The sequence below is a fragment of the Stegodyphus dumicola genome, chromosome 4 (assembly GCF_044657685.1).
Source record: "Stegodyphus dumicola isolate Sdum_Otavi_A_Nest chromosome 4, ASM4465768v1".
NCBI classification, from domain to species: Eukaryota; Metazoa; Arthropoda; class Arachnida; order Araneae; family Eresidae; genus Stegodyphus; species Stegodyphus dumicola.
The window spans coordinates 178,771,961-178,790,631 of NC_140771.1; the positions used below are offsets into that span (position 1 = coordinate 178,771,961).

Sequence of the window (18,671 nt, forward strand, 5' to 3'; positions counted from 1 at the left end):
CTTTGTCCTGAAAGAATCTTATGATAGCCATTTGGTCATTAGGTACACTGTACTAAAAATATGGCAAAAAAAAAAAAAAAAAAAAAAAAAAAATAATGAGTGATGATATTTCAAATGAGAAATAGAAATTTTGAGCCATGATATTTCAAACGTTAAATTCTCAAGCCGCGATATTTGACGTGCTGTAGCATTCTTTTCTTCTAATTTTTTCTTCATTTTTAACTGATGCCGCTTTAATGGAATAGTACCAAAAGTTTTCATTTTTGTGGCATTTAAATTTACAAATTTCTTATGTAATAGTGCATGCAGTGGTATATACAGTCACACAGTTTTCATAGTTTCATAGCTGCTTTAGGACAGCTTGATAGATTCACAATAGAAATATTTCATATTTTTGTATAGGTTAAGATGTTATAATATATATCTGGAAACTTATTTTTCATAGGGCTGTTATATCTAATTAGATGTAAACTCATTTCGCTAAGGTAAACTTTGTGTCTGTACAGGTGACGTAAATTTAGGTGTTGATGAATATAATATATTACTTTAAATGTATTTTCTCATCTTTATAATTTTCTTGGTAATAGTTCCTTATTCATAAGATACTGTAATGAAAGAACATGCATATAATACAGTATAAACGCATAAACTACAAAATCTGGGTATCCATTATCTGGAATGAACTAATCTTTGGACCACCAATCAAATAAATAAACATATTTCTAAATAAAAATAGCAAGAAAAATTATTCATGTCTCTTCTTTGCAGGCATGTAACTTTAAAATAGCTGTTAAATAGGGAGTGACACCTAGCAAATGACAATGAATTGATTGATATATTGATGTTGGCAGAATAACACTTTCCGTGTCTACATCTCATGTCATTTTACTAGATTTAATATTTTCCTATGAACTATAGACACCAATTTTTTATGTTTTAGAGTCATTTAGCTACCTTTTTTAACAGGAAAGAGCAGAATAACAAATTGACACGGTCTTACACTTCCTACTCCATATTAAGGAGTAAATCTTATAGTTTTTTTAATATTTCATAGTCATTCATAGGTTTGAATTTTCATAGTTTGTTGAATTGGTTAATCTGCGGATTATGGTAACTTGGCGATTTTTTGGCGAGAATTTGGCGACCAACCCTGCTACAGCAACCTGCTAGTTTTTTTGGTACTTACGTATTATCGCAACCAGGTTGGTGCTATTTGCAAGTTTGAGTAAAAAAGTATGAATAGAAAGAAAATGTACATTTATTAATTACAGATAATTTTTAATACAGTTTTTATATTATTTTGTTTTAAAATATAAAATAGCAATTAAACCCTTCCGGTTTCGAATTTGAATAAGTTGCAGAATTATTTTTTCGGCGGAAATCTTTTGGCTATTGCTTTTAGCACTGATTGAAAACCATATTCGCCATAACCATGTACACGTCGACTTATTTTTACTTAAAAAAACATCCCAGAATTGCACAAAAATGGCATTGTGCACACTCTTGACTTTATCCATCTACACTGCTATTTTCTCATAAATTACAAAAATTTGCACGAAAATGCAGGAAAATTTTGTGAATCTCCACATGCTCTTTTTCAAAACTACGTATAACACGTAGGGTTGCCGTAAGTAGAGTCGCCAAATTTGTCAATATATGCGAATTTCGGCCTGGTTGCGTTAATACGTAAGTACCGTTTTTTTTTTGGATGCCATTTTGTTTTCATGAAGTAAAGGCTTTTTTTTTTTTTTTTTTTTTTTACTCGGCATTTTTTTCCAACAATCTGCTAGCCGAATTACGCTTATGCTAGAACTTTTATGGAGCAAAAGTGCTTAATCATGACGAAGATTAGGTGCGAAATTGGGAGAAAGTGCAGAATTGCCCACTGCTTGCCACGTTTTTAAGAATTGCACATACACAGTATCATCTGTATACACATCGACCTATTTTCACTTAAAAAAACATCTCAGAATTGCACAAAAATGGCATTGCGCACACTCTTGACTTTATCCATGTACACTGCTAAAGTCCTAGCTAGTAACCTTTATCGCCAAACTACCTGTTACCATATTCCAAAGATTAGCCATTGAATTTTCTGGAAACACATTTGTAGTAGTCAGCCTGTGGGTCATATATGTCCCAGCCACCAGGAAAAGGTTAAACTGATGATCTGAAATCCCGAAATTTACAAAATCTGGAATGGCTGAAGTCCAGGCGATTCTGGATCTTGGTCTTTGCATTGTATGTATATATTACAGGTGCGTATCCTGGGGGGTTGTCCGGGCCACCCAGGCAACAATTGCTTCATCACTGCCTATACTTCAAAACAAAAAAAGTGCTAAATAATTTTTAATAGATAAGCCTTCAGTTTTTAAAATATTGTTTTCCTGTGCTTCTCCCAAAATTCATGTGATTAACAAGGATTGAACGGAAAGCTTACGATTTTCCATTTAGAAGTGAGATCAAGAAAAGTCATCCTTTCCCAGCAATTAAGTGGTGGGAAACTACTTCGAAGGTTATGTGACATTTTCAAGTTGTAAAGCTTTTGTTTTTTTACAGTTTTGAATAGGTCTCCATATCTGATCCCGCTTTCCCTCTAGCTGTCAAACTTAATATCACTAAAGAAGAAAAAGTCCTTTTATAGAAAAGAAAAAAAAAATAATTTGAGGTATTTAATTTTAAGATTTGCTACTTATTATTTAAATATTGTAGTAAAGAGGGAAAGAAACACAGTAAAATAATTTTGAGTGATTGTTTTATAGATTAATTTTGAATTTCAGGCCAAAGCTGGAGATACATACGTAATCACTAGCTTAATGATGCCAACTTGTGATTGATTCTAACTCAATTAATTTGAGACTTCAAATCAGTTTGTGAGTGTCTCTCCCAACATAAAGTGTAAGATTGAGGCAGGTCTTTTAAAAAAAGCTGGGTGAGAGTTGCAAATGAACCTCGTACTTATTGATTGCGAACCTCAACCATTGTAGACAAGTTAACAGTTAAGATGCAATAACACGCCGAACAAATACTAATTCAGAAGTCAAACAACAAAACAGTCACTTTGCCCTTTTGCGGCTGATGATGGTGGTTCGGTAAAACCATCGAAACTAGTCCTGTGAAAATTTGAAAATATAACGCTGATTTTTGTTGTTTGACTTCTGAATTAGTAAAGTTAACAGTTGTTCATATACTAATTTGGATAATCCTATGAGAAACTGTTAAAGAACTTAAGCATCGTCAAATTTTTATTTCTTTGTTTCACTTAAAGAATTATGAGGGGAGGTGTAAGGAGAAACTCAAGTATGATGAGCAGGTTATTAACGCTGTGTAAAATTAGGGCAATATGCAATCAAAAGATTTTCATTCGTTAAGAATTAAAAAAAATTCTTGGTACTGAAATAAGTATAGTTGTTTCATTGTACTCAAGAAATAAATTGGAAAACAGGAAACAATACATTCCTGTTTGAACATACCTAAAAATAGTCTGTTAAATATATAGCTTTTCATTAGTAATAGCATTTTATTATAATATTTGCATCTTTGATGGGAGTAATCATCCCAAAATCCTTTTTTTTTTTAAACCGATTTCAGTCATTTGTGTTTGTTTAAAAAATCTTAAGTGAATGAGAACTGATTTAGCAAATTTTTTCCCCTATAATTTTGTATTAATATTGGGATATTATTTATATTATGCAGTGATGTTTATTAAATTTTATTTATAGCTTACTTTTATTTTATTTTTATTAAAAAAGTTTTGGACTCTAATCCTGAACTTATAATTGCTGCATGTTGTTACCTAACACTATGTCTGGGACAGTTTATGCTGGTGATCGAGTGCCAAACTCAACAGAAACTGAATTTTCAAGTAATGATATTGCTTCTACAGGGATCTTTTCTACTGAATATAGAAAGTGAGTAAATTTGGATTTATTTCAGTTTTTGTGTATGATTACTAGCATTTTTTACTTAAATACTAAAGATTGGAAATATGATTTTATGTATATTCTATGCATTTTCCCACAGACATGAAGATCTCAAAAATATGCTTGATGGAAATAAAGATGTTTTGAAATTGGAAGCAATGAAAAGAATTATTGGGGTAAGTTTTAAAAGGAACTACGTGAATTTTTTAAATTATTGAATTTAAGTTATATACTAGCAAAACTGAATCTCAGAATGATTTGATTTTAAATAAATATTCAAGTCTGGTCTAAGAAGATTGAATGTTATCAAATTTTAAATTTGGCATGTTTTTGTTCACATCTATTATGAGTTGTTAAATGCTGGGTTAATCTTCGAATTATGGTAGCTTGGCGATTTTTTGGCAAAAATTTGGCGACCAACCCTGCTACAGCAACCTGCTAGTTTTTTTTTTTTTGGACACCATTTTGTTTTCACGAAGTATAAAGGCATGTTTTTTTTTTACTCATTTTTTTCCAACAATCTGTTAGCCGAATTACGCTTATGCTAGAACTTTTATAGAACAAAAGTGGTTAAACATGACAAAGATTAGGTACGAAATTGGGAGAAAGTGCAGAATTGCCCACTGCTTGCCACGTTTTTAAGAATTGCACATACACGGTATCCATGTACACGTCAACCTATTTTCACTTAAAAAAAAATCCCAGAATTGCACAAAAATGGCATTGCACACACTCGACTTTATCCATGTACACTGCTAAAGTCCTAGCTAGTAACCTTTATCGCCGTACCAAATTGTCGCCAAACTACCTGTTACCATATACCAAAGATTAGCCAAATGCTGTTGTTCTGGACTGGATTAAGACTTTTATAGGCCCTGAACCTAGGGATAGGCAAAAATTTTTAACATGGACCAAAAAGGTGTTTTGAAGAATGTATTGGGAGGAGGGGGGGGGAGGTGATACAAATTAATAAAAATTACTATTATAATTTTAAAAAATATAAATACACTGAAAATGGAATCATTTCCTAATAGTCATGAAATGACATATATACTGTTTCACTTTCAAATAAAAGTTTAGAGCTGAAATATTTTCCCTAAGCTCTCTTATTTGATTAGTCTTTTTAATCTCAACAGCATTCATATGTCATTGTTTAATTTTTAATCTCAACAGCATTCATATGTCATTGTTTAATTTTTAATTTAAATTGCTACAGATAATATAAGTCAAAAGTCGTTAATCCGGACACCCATAATCCAGAATGATCTATAATCCGGACCTCAAAGCTACAAACATTCTGCACATGCACGTAATACCTTTATGCATGCGTGTAATACGTTTATGCGTGCACGTTTAATGTATAACCGATGGTATAAGTTATACTAAAATTATCTAATTATCTATTTCAGTTAATGTTGCACATTGCGTTGTTCCTTAATCTTCGAATTGGATCCGGTTTATTATTTTTTGCAGACTGTTAGAGCAATTTTATAAAAGTAAGTTAGAACTTTCGATTATGTCAAATAGAATTTGCGAAGCTGGATCTACAAAGGGAAAGCATGTTTCGATGTCCATCAAACAAAAAGTGGAATTGCTGCAAAAAAATGGATGAAGACTCATTTGTTTCTCTAACCATTCCGAAATCCGTTTATCAATTTCACACTGCTCTGCGTGGGGGAATGGGGGGGGGGACATCGCGGCACGCAATGAACTGGAAGTTGATCTGTCAGCACTATCCTTATCTTCAGGGCAGATATTTTTATTTTATTCAGCGTATAATTCCTTACTAAATGTAGTATTTCATCTCGATGTACTCCGTCTTTGATATGATTTAAATCAAATTTCTCGTCATTATAAATATCATGAATACAAATCAAAAGTTTTCTCGTTGCAGTTTTCCAATTTCGACTATGCATAATGTATGCTTTACGCATGTGTGCGTTGAAAGAAATCTTTAATGAAGTGAACAAATAAATATTAAGCTTTTTTTTTTTGTAAATTTTGATACCCTTTAGATCATAATTGCTCTTTATTTCATAAATTACGGGTTCATATTTTTAATTTTATAATTTCTGCATGCCATCTTACCAGATTTAAAATGATGATCTATAATCCGGAATCGCCGAAGTCCCGACAAGTCCGAATTAAAGACTTTTGACTGTAATTATATTCTTTGTTATATGTACATGCTTTCTAGCATATTTAGTATTTTGAGCTTAGGGTGATTGCTAGTTTAGTCATGCATATATATATATATATATATATATATATATATATATATTATATATGCGTATACACTATAACAATAGATACACACTTTTGATTTTGGTAGTGTATACAGAAAAATCTGATAAGAAAGAGATGAAAATGTTGTCAAACAGGATTTCATAATGGGACAGATTAAGCAATTACAAGAATCACATTCGGCCCAAGACTTTTTTTTTTTTTTTGAAAAATTTGGCACCCCTATCTGAAACACTTATAAGTTTTGATGCCTCCATATACACTTACACTAGTTTTATCTCTCTTGATCTTGGTTTAGCAGCACCATTTGCTGTAAGGTAAAATCAGCAATGGGAAATTTTTGTGATGCCCCTTTTCCTTGACACTGTGAGCATTTGTTTATTTTGCTTAATGGTTAATCCTCCTCTGGTTCTGTTACTTTATTATCATTATTATTATTTATTATATTTTTTGATAATTATTCTTTTGCTATTTTTTCTTTGATTATTTATTCAGGATTAAGTAGTTACAATTGTTATCAGATAAAGTTATTTACAGATTGAAGTCTGGTGTATGAAGTTATTGCATTTCATCAAATTTTAATTGTGTGAATAATTCAAGTTATTTCTTAAGTGAAGTCTGTTTGCAGTAAAAACTAAGCAAGTAAAAATTTATTTGGCTCTACTCTTATATGCGTCCTCAGGTCGCCAAATGCAGCGATATGTGTTGTGTGCTGGTTTTTGTTTTTGGCGGGATTGCGTGTTCTGCGATGGTTTTGGGGGCGATTTGGGTTTCTGTGACAACCCTTTTTACGTGGAAATTTGGATTTTACTACTGTAGTGGTCTTAGTTGCTAGTTGGTTCGTGAGCTGTGTGGTTTTAAATGAATTTATGATGCAATCGAGGGCATATGAGCAATGAAAGACATGTTGGCAAAATTTTAGTCGTGTGGGCTGGTGCAACTATTTTTTGCGGTGGCTGGAAATTCTGCAAGTATTTAGGAGAAGATTTTGAACATTTATTTGTGAAACATAGTATCAATTTTGTGGAGTGAGTCTGGCTGCCATATATATAATAGTGATTATGTGATTTGCCGACTTATAATCGGAAATGCGATTTGGAGTTTTATTTGGTGGTTTATATATTTTCCATCATTGTTCTGAAACGGGAGAAGATGCTTTTAACAAATTTGTGATGAAATTGTTTTGGTGATTTTGAAATTGGTATTTCTGCTGTTCGAAGAAGCATTCATTCATGGTAAGTGCATTTTGTTTTATTCTTGTTCTTATTTTGTAGAAAGTTATGTTCATTGATTTTACTTCTTTGTAAGAAGTAAAAAGGAAGTATTGTAATCGCGAAAAGTTTCAGGCAGCATATTTCAACGAAAATATCCATTTTGACCGCTATCGAATGCGATTTAACGATGTTTTTGCGTGATATCTGTACATAAGGACAGAATAAAATACTCTTTTCCTTAAAAAAAATTATAAAACTGCTTTAAAATTAATTCTGAAGAGAATTTTTCGTGGCGTCTGTACGGACGTACATACGTATCTCGCATAACTCGAAAACGAGTAGCCTCAGAACTTTGAAATTGTGTATATAGGACTGTTATAACATGTAGATGTGCACCTTGTATTTTGGTTGCAATCGGCCGCACCAAACATATATAAATATATTTATATATATATCCACACTGTTACCCGGCTCAGTAATCTCAGTTTCTTTTTACTCTTATATGTTTGTAAATTGTACATTTTTTGCTTTAGAAATGATTGAATTATGTTGTACGTATCTTCCGGTTAAAGTTTTTATGCCTTTAGTAAATCTGTATGCATTATTTTTAGAATTATCGACAATTTTAAAGTTGTTTAAGGGCCGCTAGGCCTAATAATGTTTTTCGTGGCGGCCATTGCTTGTTTACATTTGAAATAGCAGAATAGTGGATTTGTTGCCAATCTAGAGAAACTTAGCTTAACAATAAAGATAACGTCTTCGTTTATTATTGCGAATTCAATCGTGCTTAATCCTTTCTGGAATTTTTTCAAGGAAATACTTGTTTAAGATTTTTAATACAGATATTTTGAGTTTTTATGTATTTTTGCCCTGTCGCGGAGTGAGAACTGAATTAATTGAATGAGATTTTACTCAATCGTCTGTGAAAAACTGTTTCTTTTTTGTTTTGTTTGCTTAATTTCTTTTATACTATTTGAATAGAATGTGGCAACGATTAGATAATTCTTTAAATGATATAAATTTTGTGCACTCTGTGTTATAATATGAAAGAGCTCCAGTCAACTGAAATGCTTGTCATAAATGGTGCCACACACCTCATTTGTTTAAAGTTTACTTATTCTAAGGATGGCGGTACAGGAGCCTCCGTCGCTAGTAATCTCCGAGTTCTAGCACAGCATGTGCACAAGTACTTCCATGTTATTGGATACAACTTGCTCGATTCCTCAAGCATTTAAAAGTCAAGTATATTGGTAAAGGCCGTTAATGGTCGATTGCCTCTTACTAAGTGATGAGACATAGACATAGTTATAATATGAACGAAATATAGTACTGTCAATTGAACCTAGCGTCAGAGTGTCCCTATGCTAAACAAATATAGTGAATTTTAAAGGGTGCGTTTATTCTGTTGTGGGTTATGCGCTGTCGGTAGTAATATGGCAGCGTTGAGTTTCTTGCCAAAAATGTTTGGTGAGAAATTTGTCGCCAACGGAGGGCGTATATGAGAGTAGTTCATTATATTTTCATTATTATTATTATTTCATTCGTATATGAGAGTAGTTATATATATATATATATAATGTTTTTGGTATTTACATACCGTTTTTTTTCCCTCTCTTTTACTAATTCACTTTTTAGTTTAAATATCATAATTGAATCCCCTCCTTACAGAACTCTGTTACCAGTGATGTAATTATTAATGATCATTTTCATTTCACCATGCCATTTGCTCATCTCTTCTTTGTGTGAATTTGGTTCTGAAATCATTGGCATAGCTCAAACATTTGCCACCCGGGGCGGTTCCTGAATTTGCTGATACTCTTGTTACACTAACGAATAACTATAAAAATGTGAAAATGGTGCATCGGGAAATAAAACTTTGTATTTATTTCTGAAGAAAAACTTTAATTTGAGAATTTTAAAATTATTATTTCTGTTCATGAAACTATTGGTGTCATGGCTACAATTCATTGGCTTCTGTTTGAAGAAGCTGTTAGTGTCATAGTCTGCTGCATTGCTTCTGTTGCTGTTATGTAGACAGTTTAGAGAGTTTTTTTATACATTATTCTCTATAGAATATACATTTGTAGTTATGTAAATAATTTTTATTTAGAAAACGCTTCTCACAACTAGCAACTTTTGCAGCAATTGAGAGGGCAGTTTGCACTAGTATTGCAGTATTTGGAATTTTGTCCTGGAGATTATATTTTAGAATAAACTGCAAAAATTCAAAATGACTACCTTCCAAGTTCCTGTTTCAATTTTTCTAGCAATGAAGAAAATAAAACTGTGAAATATGTTTTTCTTATCCATGAATTTCCGTATCAATGTAATGTTTCCATATCAATGGAATCTTTAATTTTCCTTCATGATCATAATTTAATTTATATTTCTAACTGTATTTTGTCTAATTGTATTTGGCAGATTGAAAAATGTGTAACAAAAAATACGTAGCTGTTGAAATCATGCAGTGATTTCTTTGAATACTTTATCTAGAGCAGGGTTTCTTAAACATTTTTCAGCCGCAACCCCTTTTTATCACTGAGATTTTTTCATGACCCCCAGGACCCCATAATATTTGCGAAAATTTTGTGGGACCTCATAAGCATTGTGCAAATCCGACACACATGTGTGTGAAACTGTCAATTTTTTTTTTACTTGAACTGTAATATACTATTGCAGTTTTAGATCATTAACTTTAATTTCTAATTTTAAGACATAGAGCAATGGGAAAATTAAAAAAAAGTAACAGACGAAATGACAGCATCACGTGCAAAGCAAGTAAAATGAACGTTTCTGTTATAAAAAGAATGCGTCGAAACGTTTTGCTTTTTTCTTTGTCTATATTGTCGTATCTTTTTCTATTTTCAGATACATTGTGTAAAAATATTTGGGAATTGTAAAATTATTATAATAAGTTAAAGAAATATCAAAACTGCTAAATATTTGGCGACTTCCTGCTGCAGGTCCTGCGACCCACAGTTTAAGAACCACTGATGTAGAGTAAAAATTTTTTCTCTTAATTTAAATAACAGTTTAGAATCTTAATTTTCTTCACTAGCCTCAACAGTCCATCTGACTGACACCTATAAAGTAATGTTCTACACAAAAAATGTCACCCTTAACCCATAACAGGGGAGGTCAAATATTGAGACGTAACTGGGGACGTGCGGTCACAGAGACCGCATCTCCTTATGATTTAAATACGAAGTTTTATTCCAAATATTAAAATTTTATTTTACCCATATGTTCTCACTTATCTTCAAACAGGAAAAAAAAAAAAAAAAAAAAAAAAAAAAAAGTACGAAGAAATCAATTAGCACAAGGAACGTCTTTCCTGCAACATGAGCGTCTTTTTAGAAAAACCTTTTGCAAATGTAAATTATGCAAAACAAACCAGAATAACTATTTTTATGAATAATTATTATTTTCCATTAATTTACCATATGATAGATATAGTCAGATGAAAAATATAAATATTGTTTGAAACATAAAAAAAAAAAAAAAAATGACAATACCTTAACTATCAGTAATATCATTGTGTTCTTGCAAAAAATATCAATTTACTTAGTATATTCTTGTGCACATTCATGACATAATTTTTGTGCACATACTAAACAAACTGCCATTTTACAACTTGCACATAAATACAAAGGTTTCAGTTCTTTTCTCTAATATTTTGTTTGTGAAAAAGAGTTCCTAAATGCTTTTAGGATCCGTATTTTCACCCAATTTTCCATATACTCATAATCTTGGAAGATGAACTATATTATACGCGGGAGTTCTCACATTTCGTTGAGGTTCAATAGATGACCACTTGAAGCAGTTTTTCTTATAATAATATTTTTTAGATGAAATGGTTTTAGTCTCTGGTTCAGTGATTCATTGTTAGATTCAGAAAGTTCTGATATCGTGGAATACGAACTTTCATTTGCAAAATTTTCTTGGCATTCATCTTCATTGCTAAATTTACTTCCTACTTCATCAAGAGTTCTTTGCAGCTCTTCTGCATAACGCGAATCAGAAGGATATATGATATTTCTCAGACCGAGTCTCAGAGCCATGTTTCCACCTGGGACAGAAATCATAACACTGAGAAGGAGGTTTGGTCTGACATACCGCTCTCAGACAAAGGACTAGAATTTCACAATGATGCGGGTGCAAAAAATGTTAGCTAATGGGTGAAAATTATCAAGGTCACAAAAGAAGAGGCTAGCAGGAGAATCCACTCAATCAGACTGAGTATAGAGTAGGAGTGATAGGAACAACATCTGTAGCGGTATCTGAGACCACACCTCCCCTGTTACGTGTTAAAAATGTGCCATCTGGGGCAGACACCACCTTGGCCCGCTCTAGCTGTGCCACTGTCTCAGATGCGTGAACCAAATCATAAATTCTTACAGAAGACTCAGAAGAGTGCTATTCATCATGGACATTTTCTTGTCCTCCTTTGAAACAGTCTTTTCAATTTTTGGTTTTTATTGTTGCACTGTATTGTTACTGTGCACTTCACATATTTGGTAATGAATATCTGCAGCTTGCTGTTAAGAATTGGGTGACTTAATGTATTTTATATTTGGCATGGCATTCAACTTTCTCAAACATTCTGTTTTCACATTACGAAACATACAAACTAATGTTGTGAATGCAGATTGTGTCGGCTTCTATGCAAAGAATGCTGAGAACTTACGTTCATACACTTTGTCATGTATGCATGGCATTTCATATGGTACGTAAATATGGACCATATTTAAAAAACAACTTATGTATGATGTAATATTGAGTGGACTGTTTCTGAACTTTTCTGTTTTCATAAGGAGGAAAGACTTGCTTATTATCCTATAAATGTCAATTACTCTATATGTACTAATTTTACAATGTACTTTACAAGATCACAATATTGGCAAATGTAATGTTAAATTAATTGTGATTAATGCAAATCCAAAGATCAAATGGGGTGGGAACCTGTTGATTTTTTATAACTATAAATAGAATAGTACTTACGCTGTAAAATATAGTTCCATTATTTTTATTGATCTCTCTCTCTCTCTCCCTCTTTTTTTTTTTTTTTTTTTTTTTTTTTTTTTAAGTAAGCAATGAAATATGCTCTATTCATGTAAAATTCGTGTATTGTGGAAAAAAGTCAACATTTTTGGTTTCCAGGATTGCAAATCAGTACGAATCTTCACTTTTATTTCTACGAGTATGAAATAAAGCTGTAAAAGACAACTGATGACAGGATCACCCAATGACACATGGATTTTTCCCTTCTTTGGTTGTAACTTCCCTCTTTCTGCTGAAGAGTAAATTCTCACATGAGTCCCTCATCATGGTGACTTGTAATTAACCCTTTCAGAACAGTTCCAGATGTTTTGATAGAATGCCAGCCAAGGTTGCTTTTGTCATGGTTGAACACTGTGTCCTGAATGAAGAATGTATATGCTTTAAAAATTTTTCCTTTCATCAGCTAAATTGTTTGTGTTTTTACCTATTAACAAGCATGTTATTTATATGTGTTTTTTTAAACTGTGCGGAGTGGTATTGTAAAATTAAAATTTGACATTTTACTTGATTGAGATATATCATGAAATATTTCCATATTATAAAATATATGCAACTTGAGATTATTTTTTGCAAAGAAATTTTGAGTTAGATATTTAAATGATGATTCATTAAACTGAATGGGTCTTTGGATAGTAAAATTTTCCTTAGATATATTGTAAATATAAAGAAATAATAGGTACTATTTGCAAGTAAGTCAGTGAGATTTTTGTTTGTAACTGATTGGGGGGGGGAATGAAGTAAAGATTCAAAAATATATACAATTAAAGTAAACATCTGATGAAAACTACAGTTATCACATAAGACAAATTTTTGTAAACAAAGAAGTGTAAATTTTTGTGAATAAAATGTTATAATAATTTATCTTTCGTTAATGATGTATTGTTTAATTTTTATAGTTGCCCTAAAGTTTATTGGTATGTTAAATAATAGTTTGTGTATATGAATTCTAATTTTTTATAATACAGTTTTAATTAGCTGTTTAATAGTGATCAGGTGTGATAAACATATAACGTAATTCATTTAGCAATTTTTTTTATTTTCAGCTTAAAAATACAAGAAGCTCACTAATATAATTTTTGGGATAATTGATCTTTTTTATACATTTTCAAACAGTGGAAAGTACACAGTACTTGAAATAAAGCTTCTTTGTTAAAATGCTCTGCATTTATTATTTTTGATGAGCATGCACAAGTGAATTTAATTTTATGAATTAAATTTTTGTATTTTTTGTGCTTGCAATAAAATTTCTATGCATTTAATAGTATAAATTTTATGAATTGATTTCTGTTGGATCGTTTTCATTTTACTATTTTATACTATTGGAAGGTATAGTTTTTGCTATAATTTTATTGAAGATTATAATATCTGAGATACTTTTGTTTTTTATTGTGTGTAATAATATTCCTTTAATTCTTTTTTCTTGCAGATGATAGCAAAAGGAAAAGATGCATCAGATCTTTTTCCAGCTGTTGTAAAAAATGTTGTTTCTAAAAACATTGAGGTGAGATTATAAATGAAAATTATTCTATACAGAAGCTATTTATTTTCCTTTCTGAAATCGTTCATTGAAGTTTTCATTTTTCAGGTTAAGAAACTTGTGTATGTATATCTTGTGAGGTATGCAGAAGAGCAGCAAGATTTAGCTTTGTTATCCATAAGTACATTTCAGAGAGCTTTGAAGGTGTGAAGGGTATTTTGTTTAAATTATGCATCTGTTGTTTATGATAAATATATGCTCTTTTTAACTTTGTTTATTGAGATGTACTTAATAATTAATTTTTACTTCTTTGTATGAAGTAAAGGAAGTTTTGTAATCTCGTAAAATTTCATGTGTATGTATTTATGTATCTTGCATAACTAAAAAATGATTAGCTATAAAACATTACAATTTTGTATTTGGGACTGCTATAACATCTGGTTGTGTATCTTTGTTTTTTATTGCAATCAGTTCTAAACATATATATATATTTAAGAAATATTTTACAAAGAGCCAACTGTAAAGACATATTAACCACTTAAATGTTTTGCTCGAACAATGTTCGGGTGTTGCGAAAGGGACATTTTTGATTTGTCCTTATACCACTCGGGCAGTGTATTTTGCTACACTAATCTGTTAATTTTCCTGGCTTTTTCACATTTTTTACTTTGCAGTGTTTCTAATTGATGTCTCTAGTGGTCCAGGAGAGATTGGATTGTAAAACAAGTTCAGAGATTGGTTTTGCTGCTTTTCATTATGTAAAGAAATTCAACGAGTTTGTTTGCAGGGTATTAGGCTTTGTGAATAGTATTTCTTCCCAATTTTGTCACAAAATAAAAGAAAAATGGATAACAGTAAGTGGCTCATAACAGAATATAATTCTGATACTGGATCAGGTAGGGAATCTGAATGTTCTATTCTTCTTCATTACCATCAAAAAGTGCGAAAGTGTCGTCCACATACCAAATCCAGAGACAAAACGATAGTTTATCAAATAATTTCACCTCAAAATAATGTATATAAATGTCAGCAAGTACAGGACTGAGAGGATTACCTGTAGGCAATTCTTCAATTTGACAAAAATATTCATTTTGGAAAACAAAGTGGGTTTGAATCAGAGAGACTTTAGTAAGCGAAACCAACTCGTCAATTTCAGTATGTGTGAAATGGAATTCCCGAAGCCTAGTTTCAAGACATTTTAGTGCTCCTTTGATGGGAACATTAGTAAACAGTGATTTGACATCAAATGACACCATAATGAAATGCAGTGGAGAAATACCTTTAAGTTTATTGATGACTTCCAAAGAATTTTTTACTGTGTGAATATTGTTATCAAGTAAAGGAAATATCTGGAAACTAAATATTTGGTTAAAGGATATGATGCTGTACCTATGTTGGAAACAATTTGTCAAAAAGGAATACCAGTTTTGTGGACTTTTGGGAGAGCATAAAGCCTAGCACAGTTAGTAATAGGTGGGATAAGTGATTTCTTCAACTGCATTCTCAGTATATGAGAAGATTTAATGTGCATTATTCCTGGCACAAATTGAAAAAATTAACCAAGATGAATTTTTTAATTTCTCCCTAAATTTTGCAGCAAATTTTACAGAATTTAATATTTAGGCATAATTTCAGCTGTAGAAGTGAATTATGGGGGAAAAAAAAAAAATGGCATGTCATGTCATTTCAGAAAAACTTGATTTTGTGTCAAAATACCTATATTAGAACAATGCTATATATAAATCTAGTACATATTCTAAGTTGCTTTTTGAGACATGAAACATGCAATTTGAATTTCATCAATTGGCCCAGTAGAACAAGAACTGTTTCCCCTTTTTTTTCGCAGTGTACCTTAATACCCTAAACAGTTTTTCCTATGGAAGGGTAATCTTAATTTAGAAGTTAAACAACAAAAATCACTGAACCATTATCCTCAGCTGCAAAAGCACGAGGGTAATCTTTTTAATAAAAATATTTTTACTAATTTCTTATAATAATTACTTGATATATATACTATATATGCATGTAAGAAAAATAATATGTAAAAGATTAAATTAGCAGCATAAATTAATTTCCCTTATCTATTCTAAAAATAGTAACCACTCTCTGCACTGCGTCATTTCAAGAAAAATGTATGTCATATGACTCTTACGTAATTATGATGATGTAAATGGAACTAAAATTCAACCAGCCAATAATAATTTTCAGGAATATTAACTAGCCAATCAGAATGCTTTGAGAATCAAAACTAACTCAGTTTGACTTCAGATTTCATCCTGAACATTACGTACTTGCTTTCCACGCTTTGGCCTATCTATACTGCTGTCTGTCTTCTGCTGCTTTCTTGCTACAAAATTATCAAAAATGTAAGCGTTTTGGAACAGGCACATTTAATGTGCCGACTTGTGTGTAGCCGCAACATGTTGCCGAAAATAAAACTGAAGATTTAACCTGCATTCGCCTTCAATTTCCTAGTCATTATGGATCAACACCTCTACGCATCAAAATTTCTCCTCCTGCTCCTGGTCATTGCTTCTGAGTTTGAATATATCACATGTAACACCCACCCACCCTATACCCATCCTTTATTTTCACAATTGTTGGTCGTAGTCATATGCTTTTTGTTACAGAAGTGTTATAAATGATAAAAATATTCATGTTTTGGTGATGTCAAATTTAAAAAAATTACTTTAGCACAAATAACGAAATCTAACTTTTAATACGTTGCGATTTTTATATTTTTGAAAGTTTTATGCTTTTTATAAAAAAAATAAAATCATAAGAAGTTTGACTTTAGTATGCCAAAAATCTATTGGGATATTTAATTATAAAATTTGCAGTTTTTATGTCATTTTCAACTTGCCTTAAGATATCAGTTTATTAATTAGAATAATTCAAGGAAATAAGTTTAAATAAAGTGCAGCAAAAATGTGTATAATTAAATAGTAATTAAATAGGCTATACAAGAAAGTCCTGGTGTCCAAATCAGATTTTTTGGATATTAATATATGATATCTGCAGAAATTGCTGAACATGTTACAAAAAAGTGTATCAGAATTAGTTAAATCTGAAATTAGAGACCCATCTGCATTTAATTATTAATTTATTTAATATTAATGTTTTTTTTTCCTGTTAAAATTGTTTAATAATTCACATTTAGAAAAATGATTTAGAATTTTATATTTGTAGTTAGAATTTCATGTTTCAGTGAATAATTTGAGGAAAATATAAAAACAATTTTATTTTGAAACAAAAGTAAAATGCTGGCATTTTTTACTTAACAGATTTATCTTAATGCATTTGATCACATAGGACACAATAATAATAATTTTATTTTGATTCTCAAAATTTTTTCCAGTTTTAGGCAAAAGACCTAAAAAATCTCAAAATGTGCTTTTATGTAGATTTATTTGGAATGTAATATTGATTTAGTTATATCATCAACTTAATAAATGTTTTATCAGTTCAAGATGGGAATACCAAATAGTATGGCATTAGTGATAAAATAAATGATCATGTTTGTATTATTAAAATTTCTTATTTAAATTTTTAACATTTTAATTTTACAGTATCATATAGTATTTATATACTGGTGGACAATTGCTAAGGGGGACTGCTAGGGATGACAGCAGCGATAGCAACTGCAAAATGGAAGGTATGAAAATGTGAAAATTAATAGAAGTGTGAGATGCAGGAAGACATGTTGTGTGTAAGCAAATTTTGGGTTGACGAAGTTGTTCCTTACGTGATGCGCTGATAAAAGATTTGACATGTATTGACCTGTGTTGTTCAAAAGCAAACTTTATCAGGAAAGAATGAATTGACAAACTTGCAATTTTTGATATATCTTCCCAGCATCACTTAAATGATTTGACCTGTGGCTGTATTATTGGCAAGATTGAAGAACAAAAAATAACTGATGCTGCTAGGGAGTTTGACGTTAGCCACAATGCTATTTCAGAGCTTTGGAAAACATTTGAAACAAATGTAATATGCAGCAAAATGTTATGGGGAAGGTCATGTTTTGCAGTATGCTGCCTGCAGAAGATAGGTATATAGTGTTATCGACGAAAAGAACTGGAGCAGCACAGTTATTGATGTAGCAGATCATTTACTTGCTGCTACTGGCAATCGAATCTTCTGAAAAACTGTAGTCATATGTTTGCATCAAGGAGGAGTATACAGCCGCCATCCTGTTGTGTGCATTTTATTGTCCAGATAGCAATGTACTGCCCATTTGCTATGGTATCACGAGCATTGTAACTGGACACAGTAGACCTGGGCTTGTGTACTATTCTTAGATAAGAGTAGGATTAGTGTGTTATCTAATTATAGATGTCGACTGATCTGACAAGAGAGTAGAAAATATCCAGGACTTTCTTTTCGTCCAGAAAATATCCAGAAAAGAAACAGTATCCGAGATGCAGTATCATAGTACGGGCTGATACCATGATCAATGGCTGCACGCCTCTACATGTGGTTGCAACTGGGACTATTATTGGCCAATGATATATTAATGATGTTCTGCTGCCTCTTTTTTCATGTTCCATGGTGAAAAATTCAGTGATAAATTTGTTTTCATGGATGGCAACATACCATCAAACAGTCGCTGCCCATCGAGGGTATTCAATGCCTTGGATGGTCAGCACATTCTCCAGATCTGAATCCCATTGGAAATGTAAGATGCTTTGGGGAGGAGTCTTGCTGGTCAACAATGCCTTCCAATAAACAAGGTCACCTTCATTGCTGCAC

General features: G+C 31.6%; 1 protein-coding gene across 2 annotated transcripts in view; it reads left to right on the forward strand.

The window, feature by feature from the left end:
- Positions 1 to 18,671, forward strand: part of rb (adaptor related protein complex 3 subunit ruby) — a 107,130-nt gene that overhangs the window by 1,649 nt on the left and 86,810 nt on the right. For both annotated transcript variants that reach the window (XM_035365860.2, XM_035365861.2), the window contains exons 2-5: positions 3,753 to 3,911; positions 4,024 to 4,099; positions 13,869 to 13,943; positions 14,028 to 14,123. In XM_035365860.2, coding sequence (XP_035221751.1) covers positions 3,787 to 3,911; positions 4,024 to 4,099; positions 13,869 to 13,943; positions 14,028 to 14,123 — 372 coding nt within the window. In that variant the 5' untranslated portion in view covers positions 3,753 to 3,786. The remainder of the gene's footprint in view (positions 1 to 3,752; positions 3,912 to 4,023; positions 4,100 to 13,868; positions 13,944 to 14,027; positions 14,124 to 18,671) is intronic.